A 16,743-nucleotide genomic window follows, 5' to 3' on the forward strand; every position below is an offset into this window, starting at 1 on the left:
ACTTTCTGTGCTCAAGCCTTCTGCATTCTGTGAGGGTAGGTGGTCTTCAGGGCCTCTGGCCCGCCCCCCACCCCCCCCCCCCCCACCTTGGTACCTATCATTACGCCTTCACTGACTGGCTTGGGATGAGGGAAGGAAAAAAGGCAGTAGATTAAGACAGAGAGCTCAATTTTCAATGAAATGGTGGCTTACCCTGCCTTTGTTCCCCGGACACACGCCGTTTATTTTAAACTCCGATAACTTGCTGCCGTCTTGGGTTCCTCTGTCAGTTCTCCAGCCCCACCCCCCACCTCACCCTCTCAGAGGCCTACAGACCCAGATGAGGAAACCAGACACTAGATGGTGCCATGACCACACCATCCCATCCAGCCTCCTGGAGGCCTTCATTGGGAAGGGAGAACCGAGCCCAGGGAAGAGTGCTGTGCCTCACGGTGGCCACAGGCATTGAGGAGTCAGGCATTGGTGGGAGGGCCAGCCTGACACCATCTCGGGCTGAAGTTGTCCTTGGTGGGAGCCAGCAGGAATGGACAGGGGGCTAGAGGAAATGGTAACAAGGACCCACCCTCACTGTCCACTCCTTGGCCCCTGGCCCTCGGATTAATTAAGCCAGCACCCACATACATGGATGAGAGTAGGTTTAGCTGAGGTCCCCTGGCCCCAGAGGTAGAAAGAGGTGGCCTGAGCTTAGCACCAGGGTCAGGAGAGAGAGCGTCTGCTGGGTCGGGAGAGAGTGTCTGCTGAGGCCTGCACCCAGACCACCCATCCTGGCATGCTGGTACACTTGGGGAGATGGCAGAGCACATAATGTGGTCGCCAACTGCTACACCTTTGGCATCCCAGGTCTGTCCACAGCAGCTCCTGGGAGGACTGCTCCGACAGCAGCATCCAGGGCCTGGGCAGATGCCCAAGCAGCACCCAACAGACCCAATGGCTTTGAACCTGTGACCTTTACATTCCTGGCTTCCTCTCTGCCTGGCACTTGGAAAACAGGCTGAGTCTTCTGTCCGGGGATCTTGGCAATTCAGGGGTGGGAGGAGAGGAGAGGCCTATGGATGACGATCCTGAACTTGCTTTAATAGGCATGGGCACTTGAGCCATTAATTGAAAAGCAAAAGAGATCAGGCTGTGCTGTACTCCAACTTGGAGCACTGGATCATGGTAGTTATAAGAGTTGAGGGCAGGGAGGCAGGCCAGGGAAGGAGCCATCTCTGAGGCTGGCTTTATTATTAAAGGCGGCATGGGGTGGGAAGAGGCGATGCCCACCCAAAGGTCACATGAAGCCTGGCACTTCCTTCAGCCTGAGGGCCTGGCAGTGCTGGGGACAAAGGTCTGCAGCTCAGGGAAGGCTTCTCAACCGGTCCCAGTGCAGTGGTGGTCACAGCTGACTCTGAAAAGACAAAGGCAGGATTTGGGCTGTGATGGGTGCAGAGGTGGGAATTTTGGTTTCATTCCTGATTCATCCTACCTTTCTCTGGAATATCTCTGCAGCCTCCCTTTGGCCACACGTGCCTCTCCAGGCAACCTGACCATCATTTAAAAACATAGGATGGGTGACCAACTCCTTGGCTGATGAATGGAAGACCCCAAAACTCTTCCCCACCCAATCTCAAGTTCTTCCTTACTTCTGCACAACCATCCCTGGCCACAGCCCTTGCCCGCCCCTCCCAGATGTACCTGTCATTACAGTCCATCTTCACTGACTTGCCTGGGATGGGGGAAGGAAAAAGAGATAGGTAAGAAGTCAGTAGGAGAGGTGGTAAATCTGGGGTCCCTGAAGTTGGGAACCCCTCCTCACAGGCCCCAGTGACCAAAACCCTCGGCCTGCCCCTCTGTCCCCCTGTCCCCACACCCCAATCAGTTACCGTAGACAGGCACTTACCGATGCTTCTTCTTGCCCCCACAGCGGAGTCTTTTGCCTTGAAGAGAGAAAGGAGGTTAGTTTTCTTTGGCCTCTCACTTCCAAGGAGACCCTCTATGCCCTGGAGGACTCAGCTCTGTATTCTCTCCTCTCTCCCTCCTGCCAGTACCACACGGAGGTCCCAGAGTGTGGCTTGGAGGCCACGGTTGACTGCGTTTTTCTTTAGATAAGGTTGAGCCATAAGCATTCAGGAGCCCAAGTCCATTAGTCAGTTGGTCAATAAACACTTACTACAGCAGGTTCTCAGTGGACTGTGAGCACATTGAGAGCGGTGGCCAAGCCTGGGCCATCATGATGCCCCCAGCACAGTGCTGGGCACGTAGTAGCTACTCAATAAGCTCTTGGAGAAGGATGTCAGTAATTCCAGAGCCAAGATCCCTGCTCAGGCCCACCTGCCTCCAAACGTGTGTGCTCGACCACTCCACGGTGCTGCCCTCAAGGAGCTTCCAGGAGAATGGGGGGACCAGCCATGTCTGCAGACAGAACTTTCAGATGGAATGGCACTGACCATGGATGTGTTAGAATCCCAGAACACAGAAGTGTATTTGCTTCATTTCATGTTCTCTTTTCACTCATTGTATTTCTATTTTTTTTTTTCCTTCTGGTTGCACCAAGACTAGTCAACAAGCATTTATTAAGCCCCTGCTGTATGCCTGCTGCTGGGGGATATACAAGGATCCTTCTGTTCTCCAGAACACACTGTGTGTATATTGGATCCTTCCAAGTGCTTTCTTGGCTGCCATCTCTTTGGATGGTAGTCTTAACCTTATGAGGCAAGTGGAATCATCGCTATTTAACAGTTGAGCAAACCGAGGCCCAGGTCATTGGGCATCCACACTAAACTAGCAGCAGGGCCTATGACCTCTGGCTCTCAGCCATATTTGCTTTCCAGCAGCCTATAGTTAGTGGGGTGCAGGGTGGACCTCTCTGGGTTCAGCTGAACTGACTCTGCTTCTGATTGGCCGTGGAATCTTGGGCAAATTGCTCTACCTCTCAGGGTGGGTCTGATTTTTCATCTGAAAAATGGTGACAGTCATGGAGAACCCTCAGGGTTGCTGAGAGGATTAAATGGGTTGAGATGTAAGCTCAAGCCAAAAAAAAAGTGTTCAGATCTGAGGAAGTGAGGTGTCCAGTAAAGGTTAGTTTCCTCCCCTTACCTGAAACCTCCCCGCATTTACACTGGAGCTTTCCAGGGTCAGAGGCAGCCAGCCAGTTAAACCGCCTCTCGCCCCGCCTCTGCCCCCCCTCACCCCCCCCGCCCGATCTTGGTAGCTCTTCCAGGATCCACAGGAGGGCACACTTGAGAAAGAGGTGACTTCCTCTGTGTGGACCAAGGACGAAGTCAGCAGACACCCCAAGACATCTCTCTCTATCAGGGTGTCTCTCGGTTCCCATATCCAGCATGGAGAAGGAGAGAGGAGCAGAGAGACTCATTCCTCCCTTACGGGATCTGGAGGCGGGTGAGAGGGCTCTTCCCCACACCCGCCTGGGAAGCTAGGTGTGCTCAACGGTTTTAAGAAGATATGTGCGCCCATCTAGCACCCTCTTCCAGCACGAGGCCGGCCCCACTTACTGAGGATTATGATGAGCCCCACAACGAAGGCCAGGGCAGCGAAGATCAGTCCTCCATTGCGTACAGTCTCATAGTCTGAGGAAAGAAAAGGTAAGGAGGCGGGATAGGTAATCCAGGCACTCCTCCCTGTAGCCCACGCTGACAGCAGCCCCACGGTAACTGGGGAAGATGCAGGCACATAACCCAGGGCTGGAAGAGGCTGAAAACCAATTTGGGGGGCACAGGGGAGGAGGCTCAGGAAAGGTGGGAGGAAGGAATCACCAGCCTTACCGTAGGAGAATGGGTCCACATCCTCCTTGGGGCTGCCACCTGAAGAGAGAGGCAGAGACGAAGTAAGGGGAAAATCACAGATGGTGGGATGTTCCAGCCACAGAAACAGTAGACTGTCCTTGTCCTAGCATCCCCCAGGGTCCAAGTGGGCAAGGGGAGGCTGATGAGGAGAGACCCCTGGAAGAGGAGGCTGGTGGGTCTGCAAATGCCACTGCCCTTGGGAGCATCTGCCCTCGGCTACTCCAGACAGAGCCAAGTTGGGACCAACTACCAATCCAAAGCAGGAAGCCATGCTGCTTGTGGGGCCTCCGGGGCCTCCAGGGGTTGGTTCTCTCCTCTCTTTGCATTACACGAAAGTAAGAAAAAAAAAACAAGAAAGACATTTGCCATTAGACTTACCAGCAGCCTCTCCCCATATGACTTATCAACTACAAGTGGCTTAGCAAATATTTGTGAGACGAATGAATGAATGAATAGAAGGAGGAAACTGAGGCCCACTTTGGAGATTTGTCCAAAGTCCTAAGAAAGTTGGAGGCAGAACTGGATCTTGAACCAGGTTTCTAGATTCTTCTCTCCTATGTTTCTATCCTCTGGGAGAAGCAGATTTATTTAAGAAACATTAATATATAGTGCTTACCACATGCCAGACTAAGGCTAACAAAGCATTAGCTTATACAACCCTCATAACAACTCTATGAGGCACTAATAGTATTCCACTATAATCCATGAGAAGATGGAGACATGGAGAGATTAAGTAACTCATCCACGGTTGTACAACCAGTAAAGGGTAGAGCTGGAATTTGAATCCAGGCAAGGGGTTGCTAGGAATCTAGGTACTTAGCCCCTTTGCTAGGTTACCCCTCAGTTGGTCAGAAGGAAGGAGGTGTTTCAAGGCCAGGTCATCTGGTGCATTTCCCACCCTGTGGCTTTTCCCACCCTGATGTGGAGCTGCTCAACTGCCAGCAGATGCCATAGCTCTGCCCTTCAGCGCTGTAAACTGGGCACATTTGCCCCTGTGCAGCTAGAGGGCAGCCTGGCCAGAGCTTTTCTGCCACGGCTGAGGCTAGGTCCTCTTTCTTGCCCTGTTTGAGACCCTTCTTGGCACTAGGGAAAGAGTGCCCAAAGTTGAAGGAATGTGCAAGTCGGCACCTCCCAGGCTGTGCTGAACTGTGCCCTGGGCAGTGGGAGGCTGCAGTGCCTGGTGAGTCCAACTGTTCCAGTAATAAGCTCCCTAGGCTAGGAGGCATCAGTGTCTGGGCCTGAAGGGCCAGAGGCCAAGGGGAGGCTGTGGGGGCCCACACAGAAGGCCTTCCGGGTTATCTCACCAGATCAGCTCATGTCTTGTTCAAGGTTACATGGAGAGTTAGTATCAGAGCTGTGACTAGACCCACCACTCTCTTCCCACACCAGGAAACTATCTCTTCCCTGACTGCCTTGTATTGAGCCATTTGATAAGCCTGCCCTCACACAAAGCTCTCATCTTTTCTAGATCTGGTTCAAAGCCCACTGCAGTCAACTTAGGCCCCTATTGGCCTCCAGGCCTGAGTCACTTGCCCTCCCCCCGCCCCATCACAGAGATTTTTCTGGGAATGTGCCGTTTGCTTGAGGACTCTCACCCCAAAGCGGCCTAAGAAGGCTGACCAGAGTGGCCTGCTCCTTCCCCAGACTGACCCTGTCTGCCTGCTGCTCCGAGCTTAGATAGTCCAGAAAGATACATTGAACCAGGACAGGAGCATGCCAGGATGTCAAGATAGAAGCTCACCCCTCAATTGCAATCACAAAATGGCTCAAGGTTCTGTCATTCAAGTTATATTTATTTGGAATTAAGTCAGGATCCTCTTTTAAAAGCAAATTTTTTTAGAAGGCTGGCCCAGGATGAGGGAGGGGTGCTGGGTACTCTAGAAGACAGGATGCCAGGAGACCGAAGAATGGGGTCTAGCTCACTCCTCTAAAGTGGTCCAACCAGAGACCACCGCCTGTTCTACACTTTCACACACACTCACCGTCATCCGACGACGACCCTGCCATGTCCCTAGCAGACCGGGTTCCTCTCTGCTGCCTTCCTCCGCCACCTCTGCCTCGGGGAGAGTGCCTGGCCTTGGAGTGGCCACGGATGAGGTGGGGGCATTAAACATTAACAGCGTCAGGTAATGTTTACCCGGTCACAAGAAAAGCCCTGGTGTGGACAGAGGGGCTCCCGCTGAGGGTGAGGAGGTACATGAGCAGACAGTGGCAGGCAGGAACTAGTTGGGTTTCCAAACCCTCCCCAAGGAAATTTCCAAAGAGGAGGGCCAGGACAGTCAGCTATGGTGTTCTTCCACCAGGTGGAAAAGCCACGCCTGGGACTGTGGCAATGGAAAGTGGGAGTTTTAAAATATATTCAGTGTATACTGTAGCTAGGGGGGCAATGTCAGGGTCCCTCAGAGGCCCCAATCCTAACAGCTGTCCATCTCACCAACCACTGCGGAGTGCCACTTCCCACCTCACAGCCCACCCTGAGCCCACCAAACACAGTCACACCTCAGGCCTCTGCTGCCCTGGGATGCCCTCTCTTCTTATCTTCTTCATCCATGAGATGCATCTAACAGCTCACACCTCAGTCAGAAAGGCATCCCTAACGATTTTCTCTTTCTCTGCCGCTCTAGGCACTTTCTACCTATTCTACAAACGGGAAGGGCTCACTCCATTCATCATGGCTCTCTAGTTGTTTGCATGCTGGGTTCCCATGTTATACCGAAAGTTCCTTTGAGAAGGGGCCAAACCTTACCAAAGGGAGAATGCCCTGCTTTACAAAGCACTTTCCTGACTGTTATTTCCTTGCACTTTGTCTTATTTCTTCATTTTACAGATGAGGCATCCTCAGCACAGAGAGGGCAGAACTCTGGTCCAACTAAGGTCACACAGCCAGTGAAGGGTGAAGTGGAGACTGACAGCCAGGCCTTTGGCTGTAGGAGTCGAGTGCTTTCCCACACCTTTGAGGCCACCTTTCTGTTCCACTGTGACCTTCTCCTTCACTTCAGGGACCCCAGTGCTGGGAACTCTGTGGGTGCTCAGATTCCTGGCTGAGTTCCAGTCAATTGAATCGGCCTCCAAAAGAAGCTGGTGCTTAATAGTAGCCAGTAGTCTGTGTCCACCGAGGAGGGGTTAGTCATTCCAAAGGGAATGGATCCATCTGTTTATTCTCCTTTAAGTCCTCCTTGAGCTGTGGCAATGGCAGTGGTCAAAGTTTGAGTTTGTTTCCTGGCTCCTCCGCTTGCTAAGGATATAGCCTCTGTCAAGTGACTTAAACTCTGTGCCTTAGTCTCTTCATCTATAAAGTGGGACTACTCCCTACCTCATAGGTGGTAGTGAGGAGAAAGCGAGATAATGCACGTGGAGAGCATGGCATGGGGCCTGGTACACAGTGTCATATTGTTACTTCGATATTTATGTTGACTGGAGAAATAATAGCCATTATTAACCTTTCGTTGAATGTTAGCTATTGGGCACAGAAACATCAACCACCCTCCATTGAAAATGAGCCTTAAAGTAAGATGGAAAGAGAGAATGTCACAACCCTGAAGCCCAGGAGCCGTGACACCCATTCAACTCTCTTCTGCTTTCAGGGCCAAGTGATGAATACTCATGAAAATATTACAACAGAGCTAACATATAGTAGGGCATGACCACATGTCACACTCTGCATGTACTGTCTCACTGAATCTAGGTTTGCTCCATTTTACAGGTAAAGAAACTGAGGCTGATCCTTTGCTCCCCAAAATGACCCCTGAGTATAGTCAGGGCAGTGCCATGATCCCCACTGTGGACACCAGGAATACTAAAGGCAAGGAGGTTGAGGAACCTGTCTGAAACACTCAGTTAGTGGCCAAACAGGGCTAGAAATCCAGTTCCCCAAGGCTGTGCTCCTGAAGCTACTTCCACTTTCCATACAAGGCACTGGTGCCCCTTATTATACATTCTTTTGGCATCTCAGTGTATTTTGTCTATATTTTTAGGTCATCCTGGATTCTTTCTGGAATCATAAGGAATATAAAAATAGGCAGAAAGATAGATGGACAGATGATAGATGGATGATAGATGATAGATAGATAGATAGATAGATAGATAGATAGATAGATAGATAGATAGATATAGATGATAGATGATAATAGACAAAAAGGAATAAGGAAAGCAAGTTGATGGCTGCATTTTTGAGCTCTATGTGCAAGGCACTGTTCTAAGCACTTTACAAAAATTAACTCATTTAATCCTCACAACTTTATGAGGTAAGCAAGGCATTATTATCATCTTCATGTTATAGATGAAGAAGCTGAGGCACAAATAATTTAAATACCTTGCAAGTAGTCAGGCAGCTAGGAAGTAGAGAAACCAATATTTGAAACCAGCAGTCTGGCTTCAGAGTTCCTGCAGATGGACAGAGTGATAGACAAAACGGGAGGCTATTGGAAAAGTTGTCCTGCTAGCTCTTGCAGCTCAAGAGATTCTTGGAGCATGGATCACAGAGTTCCCAGGACTGTATTGAAATGTCCTTGTTTAGAAATCCTGCTTCTCCTCCTTTCTGCTTTTCTTGTACTTCTGGGAGCTGGTAAATACACTTGAAAGTGATGGGGGTGGACACCTGTGTTAGAGTCTAAGAAGGTGGAAAGATGGGGTTCAGGGGACTCACCCAAGTACCACCTGTCCATGGCAGGAGTTGCTGGTTATGTCTTCAGTGGAAGAGAGTGGTGAAGTGCTGGTTGCCGATGGCCTGAATGGAAACAGTGGCACTTCCTCCCTCCACACTTCAGCCAAGTTCATGGGCTGGAAGAGACAGGGCAGGGAGGAGGGGCTGGCAAACCTTCACCTTGTGCCTGTCTGCCTTGGCAGGCTGAGGCCAGGGATCATGGGGATGGGCACCTGAGGAAAGGGGAGTATGTGAACTGTCGCAAAGCAAACGGCAGTGCCCACACTGGCCCCTGTACCCCCAGGGGAGAGGTGCCAATCCAGTGCCTTCCAGGCAGCCCAGCGTGCCTGCAAAGGTCCCTCCGGTACTCAGAAAGGCACTGGCTGAGGTTGGAGCCAGCAGAATTATAGCCCCTGCTCTCTTCCTGGCCCCCAGTCTGATGGTAGCTGAGGGAGACACTCAGGACATTCATGGGTCTCCCTGAGTCTTTACTGCATCTCATTCTTCCAGCCTAGTTGGGCCTTTGCCCTGCTATATCCTGTCCCAGGACCCTGTTCTATACCTAGGAGTCAGTCCCCTGAGACCGGACAGAATAGCAGCAGCCCCTTGAAAGCTGCCTTAGGCGGGGCAGGAATGATTTTTAGGTCATGGCCTTGGAGCCTAAGGTACCAGCTGCAGCCTCCTGTGTTTCTCATATAGGTCAGAGATGGGGAGCAGCTGAGGGCTGGCGTGGGCCTGCTCTCATGGTAGCCCGCCTTTCCTCAGCTGTGATATCAGACCTGCCAGCCACACCGCAGCAGCCCAACAGGAGACACCAGCAACCTAATGAGGCCTCTGAGGACTATTGGTTGGTGCCAGAGGGGAATGGCCAGAAGATAGCACTTCTGGGTGCAGGGCAACGCAGAAGGCTTATCTCCCGGCTGGAGTGGCAGAACAGCCCCTACACTGTCTCAACCTTGTCTATGTTCCCTGGCCACTAAGGCCTCTGACAGACCAGAGCAAGGCTGTGACAAGCATCTCTGTGTGGCTCACTTGGGACCACAGGATCTCCTTCAGGTTCCTTGTGGGCCGCCCTGCTTGGCCACCCCAGCACAGAAACTGAAAAGCAGGGTCTGGAAGGTGCTGGTTCTGGCCACAGCCTCTGGCCATGGTGACATCTCATCTCTCTGTCCCTCCTCAGCTACACTTCCTGTCCTGAGGGGATGACTAATGGTGCTACAGAGAGCAGCCTCTGGGCTGGAAATTGCTGTGGAACTAGAGAACGGCTGGGCCTGGAGGGGCTTTATCTGGCTGGGCCGAGATCTGTCCTGGGGGCTCAGATCAGGCAGCCCTGACTCCAGGCTCCTTGGGGCCTTCCCTACCACCCTGCAAGACAGGGGCAAACTTGTCCAGGGGCCAAGCGGCTTTTGCAGCAAGACCTTGTGACATGTTCCCAACCTGCACACTCCTATGGCCCAAAGCTGCTGAGGAGAAATTCCCCAAGCTGGGCACTTTGATCGGTTCACAAATCTTGGAGTTAGATGAGACTTGGTCCAAACTCATTGGTGGTCCAGAAAAGTGGGTGTCTCAGCCAGAACCCAGCCCCCGCTGCCCCATATATATATACACACTCTATGTTCCCTGCCAGACCTTAACACTGGGAAAGAAGGAGGCTCAGTCCCCAGTGGATATCTGTGTCATAGCCTGACTAACTGGAAAGGGCCTCCAAGGTCATCCCACCCAACCCCCTCACTTTACAAAGGGTTGACTTTCCTGCTCAAATCCTCTGAGAGTTCAGAGTATAAGCCAAAGTCCTTTCCATGTCCTATAAAGACTCATCTTAATCTGACCCCAACGACCTCTCTGACATTGTCACCAACTTCCCTGCCCTTTCTATGCATCTCAGCCATGCTGGTCTCTTTGGTGGTCCTCTAAGCCCGAAGGCACACTCTGTCCCAGAACCTTCGCATTGGCTGTTCCTTCTTCCTGAATACTCTTCCTTCGGAGAGCTTCCTGACTGTCTTGTTCAGATCTTTCTCAAATACCGATGCAGAAGGCCCTCCTGGCGTCCCAGTCTGTAATATTCACACCCACTCTATGCAATGTTTCAAATTCCTCCTTAGCTTTATTATTTTTTTCAGTAGCTTTTATTATATCTGATAAGTTATACGTTTCCTTTATCTTATTTCTTGACTCTCTTTCCACTAAAATTTAAGCTCTAGGAGAACAAGGATTTTTGTTTGTTGGATTTATTCCTAGATTCTCGGTGCCTAGAATGAGGCCAGGCGCTGGGTGGACCTCCCATTTTGTTAAATGAATAAGTCCCAGAGGTGAAATAATTCCATCAGTGATACAGGAAGGCCCAGAACTTGCTTAATAAACCTCTTCCCATGGAATCATCTGCCCCATGACAGGAAGCAAGATCTTGTTTGCCTCCACAGTGAGACAGCAGATGGTCAGCACCTGCTAACAGCTCCCCCAGAGTCTTTCTTGGGGAGTTCTCCATTCCTGTCCTTCTCCTCATGCCTCCTCCCTCCAGGGCTTCACCAGGATCCCTGTGGTAATTTTCATAAAAGTGTTCATTTGTTCTTTCTGAGGAACCCTGGGCTTTAAGAGTCCAGGAGTTCACCTTACTCACACCCAAGTCCTTCCTCAGACTTCTTCCTGGTCCCCCGCACCCCAGCTGACTGAGGTAATCAGGTCCTGGCTGATACTAGAGACAGAAAAACTCTCTCACAGAGATACCTTACTCTCCTTCAGGGAGGCCGACTCCTTTAACCCATGGCCGTGATTCCCCAGGAGAGCTTCTCCTACGCACAAATCCCTTTGCATCCTGACCCATACCTCGGACTATGTGATCCTGGGAAGGTCACCCCTCTGGACCTCCTCCTCTCATCTGTAAAATGAGATGAGAGCACCTACCTTGCAGAGTTGTGGGGATTGAGATGATGTAGGTAAAAATGCCTGACCAAATAAGGTCCTAATAAGTGCCAATCTTGTTACTCTCACCTGGAGCTGGCCTTCCAGGAGACAAGGACACTCACTATAATCCCTCCCTTCCCTGGGCTCAGTCCCCTGCAGCAATGACCTCTAAAGAAAGCTCCCAGAGCACCTTCCCCTCCCTGACCCTCAGCATGATCTCTACCAGCCTGCCACCCACTCGGCACCCCCAACCTCCTGGAAACCATCTCAGCAGGGCTCTTCCCTGCTGGTGTCCGGCCCCACTTCTTGTTCTTCCAGGCTTTCCCAGGATATGGGGCCAAATGGGGTGGGAGTGCTGCTCTGCCATCCAAAAGAGGCTACGGGGCAGGCAAGAGTCTGCCCCAAACCCTCTCTTTGATTGTTCCGGGCTAGAGCCAAAGGGGGCCATCCAGCCATACTCCCCAACTCCCAGATCCCTTTTTCAGCACTGTCATGCCCCTTGGGAAAGTGTCCTCAGTTGCCATGCCTCAGTCCACCTGTCTTCTCCAAGCAGTCCTCCACTTGTCTCCCGGCTCTTCAGTCTCAGGGCAGCAGCCTGGGTGCTCATCGTTGGGTTGGTGAAGTAGGGAGGTAACATGCCAGAACATTAGCTGAGCTCTGTCTGCCTGTACTCAAAAACCAGCAATGAAGCAAAAGCCCTCACCACCAGCCTCCCCAAGATGGGACTTTCCAGCTCCACCAGCCTTCATGTCCAGGGGCTGCACAGCAGAGTGCATGGCCTTAGACTCCAAGTTCTTTGTAAATCTTCCTGCTTTTGGCTTGCAGCTAGAAAGAAGTCAGAAGCCCCTAGAAAGCCCTGATTCCTAGCTTGGGTCGGTCCTCTACTGCATGGCAAGCATGGCCACTCAGCAGGGAAGGTGGCGGTTCCCAGGCCTCATCTGTGCTGCCCAGAGGTCCTAAACCTCAGGGAGTGCTGGCTCCTGTCTCCCGCTGTGGCCACAGATGCCAAGGTCACTGGGGTCTTATAAGGCGGGCCTGGGAGGAGGTGGACCCTGGAGGGTCCATTCCTTAAGTGTTGGCTTCAAGATAGCTGAGCCATGGGGCACACGGGTGCTGGGAGCTGCCAAAGGGCAATGTACTCTAAGAGTCAAGGTCACTGAGACCTTTCTGCTCCCTGAGCAAGCAGGGGATGGGGACGTTTTCTTCTGTTTCTTCGGCTGGTGACAAGGGCAAACCTGTTTGACCCACCTCTCCCACAGTGAATACCCTGGAGAGAAATACATTCTTGACTTTTCTCAGAACTCACATCTGGGCTTAAACTAGAGCAGAGGCTGTTTCTCACCAACTGCAGTCCTTCTCCTCCAGTAACCATATTCTTCCTTATCTCTGAAAAGCACCTGCAGGCTTGCCCACCACCTCTAGGAAGACCATCAGGAGCAAGCCCACCCCTTGCTGCCTCTTCCTTTCCTCCATGATCTTCTGGATTCCACTGACGTGGCCTGAAAAGCTTGCATCTGGCTTTGTAGCTATCTTTGTCATTTATTTCACAGATTGCCAAACCTTTCTTGGCCTCTGCAAGGACTCAGATTATGGTTTCTATTAAATGTTACTCTTCACTGCCTAGCTCTCCTTAGTAACAATTCCATCCATTTCATGGTTTTCAGTAGTTCCAAAGAGCCCATGACTCCTTGATCTTCTTTCCTCCCAGCAACTCAGCCAAGCAGGTTTGTGACACCCATCTTACAGAGGAGGAAGCTGCAGTGGTACATGGGCAAGTCAAAACTTGACCTCTGGTCTAGCAGACAGAAGGGGAACCCTGCTATCAAAGAAAGAAGACAAGATAATATAAATATTAATAACATAATATCTACATGTAGAATTATGTTCATTGTATCACTTTGACCCTGTAACAGGAAAGATATTGATGGTCCCGTTGTACAGTTGAGGAAACGGAGGCTTAAGTGTCACAGCTTACCCTATGGATTGGAAGGACTTCATTTTGCAGAGAAACAAACTGACAGAGATGCTGGGGTCTGCCCAAGCTCACACAGCAAGAGAGAAGATGGGAACACAAGGTAATGTCCTGAACCACAAGGTAATGTAACGTTCTGCTCCATCAGGTGCCTCTAAGGCTGGCTCTGAGGTAGAAACCCACTCTTCTGGATGGTGCAAGGGGCCCATCCACCAGCAACCCCTACTACCCCAAGACCTTCAGGACATCCGATCTCAGCATCACCTGCTCTGCCATCACTGCCTTGGCAGGCGCCCCACTATTGTGCAACCAGGCACAGGGCTGGGGTTGGCTCCATAAAATCAACAGCCAGTTGGCTTTAGCTGGCTGATTCTGCCCCACTGGAGTTCAGCTGTGACAGCAATGAATCATACTAATGACGAGAGGTGACCATTCTTCCTCTTTGTGGCCTGGAGACACATATTTCCAAAGTTCCTCCCCTGGCTCAGGCAAACACACTTAATCTACCTTCTCCGCCCACAACCCCCCTCATTTTCTTTCCAAGCTGAGGCAGAGTAGCCAGGGACAAGGTAGGGTGAACCAGACAGAGCTGGACAGCCCTCCCACCCCAGCCCTGCCTGGTCGTCCCTGCCAACCTGTGATCCCAGGGAGGGCAGGCCTTGCCCACAGAAGAAGGGGAGGAGCCTATTGACCTTGGTATGTGCTTCAGCCTGGCATCCCCCTCACCCACCTCACCTTCCCTGCTGTTTGCACTCTGCCTCTGCCTCTCTTCCATGAACAATTTGGCAAGTTTCAACCTACAACCTGCAAAAAAACAGAATAGTGGGGAGGCCACAGCTCCAGAGCCCAGAAGACAGAATGACCTATTTTTATGTGGTATTAAGTAACACAAACAACTTCATGTAAATAGACTTCAAAATCTGGGAAGTGGGATTCATGGAGGGGCGGGGGAGATGTGGGGATGTGAAATGTGAAATGTGCTGGACACCAGAGGTCGCTGTTTGAGATCAGGAGACTCAGCTTTCCCTTCTGGGAAATGGCATGGCAAGGCAGCTTTCCTATTCAATCAAGTCCCATTTGCTATATCCGACCAAGTCACAAACTTAAGTCACGTGCCTGGAGGATGAGTGGACAGACACAGTCTCACCTACATAAAGAGGTGGTCCAGAAGGAGGATGCAAGTTTAGCAGCAATCCCTGCCTGAATTCTAGGTTCTTCTTCCCTGGCTCTGCAGTGCTAGACCAGAGGGAGAAGAGGATCACCCACTGGTGGTGAGGCAGCGAGTAGGGGGTTTGTCCCAATTTGGGCCTGGACACTTAGGTCATGCTGGATAGTTTCTCAGAGTCTATTTTGCCTAGAAGATTCCATCAGCTGATCATCTTCCCTCAGCTCGAACACTTCCTGTGATGGGGACTCACTTCAGTTTGGGGTCGTCATGGCTGTGGGAACTAAGGACTCCTCCATATGAAGTCAAGTTCTGCTGCCCTCTCATGTCTACCTGATGGGCCTATGTTCTATGGGACACTGGCCAGAGAGAGCTGGACCTTGGCTTTGCTACCAGGAATGCAAACTCATGCGTCTCACCAAACCTGTTTCCTCATCTGTAAAATAGAGATACCATCATATAGAGTTGTGAGTTCTAAATGAGTTGATACATGTGAAGTCCTCAGCTCAGTGTTTGGCACATAGCAAGTGCTTGATAAATATTCGTTGCTTTTATTTTATTATTATTTTGATGATCAGTCTCTTTGACTGTTCATGTGTCTTGTTTCCAGATCTCTCACCTCCCATGGGACCTCCCCAGAGCAGTCTAGCTGGTTTATGCCTGGAAAGGCCCGCCAGGCTCCAGACGTGGTCTCAGCAGCCCAGATGATCCTCCCCCTCATCCGGACATCAGCCTTCCCCTGGAGGACGCCAGGCCACATGGTGTGCTACACAGAACTTTGGAGACAGACAGCTTGGGCTCCTCCACCTGCCAGCTGTGTGGCCCTAAACCAGTCACAAATTTATTGGAAAGAATCTGTTAAATGTGAATATCCTACCTACCTTAGAGATAATGCTGGATTACAATAAGTGGGAGCTTAGAGCATGGCAAAGTAGGGATAACCATTTTATACACATGCTAGAGAAAACTATCATTCTCTCTTAATAACACAATTATTATTGTGAGAAACATTATAACCTCCCCATTGGACTTCCTTCTTTATGTTTGTTTTTATAGTTGAATGTCTTATTTTTAAAAATGAATGTGAGGAGATACCATCTTTTGTGACCCTGGAGTCTCTAAGGATTTTCTCTGGCTGTACTGTGATGTTGCTGCATGTCTGTAAATCCCAAGACCCATGTTCATAGATGGCGATCATTAGCTTACTTACAAAGTTGAAGTGTGGCCAGGTTTTTTTAACCACAATGATCACTGGGTTGACAACTTTGAGCTTGATCTTAACTATAAGCCTCAGTCTTCTCTGAGACCGGGGGGGTTGGGGCTCAAAGTAGAAGCAGGTGCTTCTAGAAGTAGGACAGGCAGCGAGGAGGTAGAACAGGAGGTGGGCAGGGAATGGCTAGCCCCTGAGTCTCTCAGGACCTGTGACTTGCAATCCTGCAACTCTAAGCAACTCGCAGACTCTAGACAGGCTCAATGAAGATTTCTTTTGGACCCTAAGATGGTCCAGGCATTCTTACATTAGAATAAGACATAGTCCTTGTCCTCTAGGAATTGTCTCACAATGAAAACACACAAAACATGTAGAGGTGGGGGCACCGAAGACCTCCAAGGGCATTGTCCCGCAGCTGTGTTTATTTGGCAAACAGTACTTTTTATAAAGCCAAATCGGAATGTCTTTGGAAGGACACTCTAGGTGGCCCTGGGGCCCTATGTCCCATCTACTGTGTCACAACAGCTAATTCACAAATAGACATTATCTGCCTGGTCTCTACAGTTTGGATCTGAGGACTGGAGCACAAAAAAGAAGGGACTCATTCTACCTGAAGTCCAGGAAGGCTCTACAGAGGGGTATTTGTGTTGGGACAAAGATAAAAGGCTAAGGGCTTGAATCATAACCCAAGTGACCTACCTATACCCCTCTTTCTCAAGTCCTTAGGTAGTGACTCCAGAATTGACCAAAGGAAGAGGTTAGAACCTTTCATTCCAGGCCAGCGAGCCCTCAGTCAGGCCACTGTGACTCCTTTCTTTCTGGGACAGGCATAAGGTACAGGTCCTGCTATGGGGCAGAGCCTGGCCCCACTGACCAGGGGAGGAAGTGTGAGGGGAGCTGGAGGAGGAAAGGGTGAGAAGAGGGGTCCAGGTGAAAGTGGGGAGAGGAAGGGGAGGGAAGAGAAGCAACAGGGGACAGGGCTGAGCATTAAAGCAGCTGGAATGAACAAGCACAGCTTGGCTGCCTCTTCGGCCCTCACCTCCTCCCTCTGACCAAGGACAGAGTCTCTTT

The 16,743-nt window shown here is 50.8% G+C and overlaps 1 protein-coding gene across 3 annotated transcripts; it reads right to left on the reverse strand.

The window, feature by feature from the left end:
• Positions 1 to 1,184: 1,184 nt before the first annotated feature.
• Positions 1,185 to 5,969, reverse strand: FXYD2 (FXYD domain containing ion transport regulator 2). 3 transcript variants are annotated; one of them, XM_039888031.1, is made up of 6 exons: positions 5,765 to 5,887; positions 3,762 to 3,800; positions 3,492 to 3,566; positions 1,880 to 1,916; positions 1,675 to 1,705; positions 1,185 to 1,387 (listed from the first exon to the last, which is right to left on the reverse strand). In XM_039888031.1, the coding sequence occupies exons 1-5, from the start codon at positions 5,787 to 5,789 to the stop codon at positions 1,681 to 1,683; spliced, it is 201 nt and encodes a 66-aa protein (XP_039743965.1). In that variant the 5' UTR covers positions 5,790 to 5,887; the 3' UTR covers positions 1,185 to 1,387; positions 1,675 to 1,680. The 3 variants fall into 3 exon arrangements, with proteins under 3 accessions (XP_039743965.1, XP_039743963.1, XP_039743964.1); XM_039888029.1 differs by lacking the exon at positions 3,492 to 3,566 and having other exon boundaries at positions 5,765 to 5,969; XM_039888030.1 differs by lacking the exons at positions 3,492 to 3,566; positions 3,762 to 3,800 and having other exon boundaries at positions 5,765 to 5,967.
• Between the last annotated feature and the right edge of the window lie 10,774 nt (positions 5,970 to 16,743).

Source organism: Pteropus medius, unplaced genomic scaffold (assembly GCF_902729225.1).
Source record: "Pteropus medius unplaced genomic scaffold, Ma_sr-lr_union100, whole genome shotgun sequence".
Classification (NCBI taxonomy): domain Eukaryota; kingdom Metazoa; phylum Chordata; class Mammalia; order Chiroptera; family Pteropodidae; genus Pteropus; species Pteropus medius.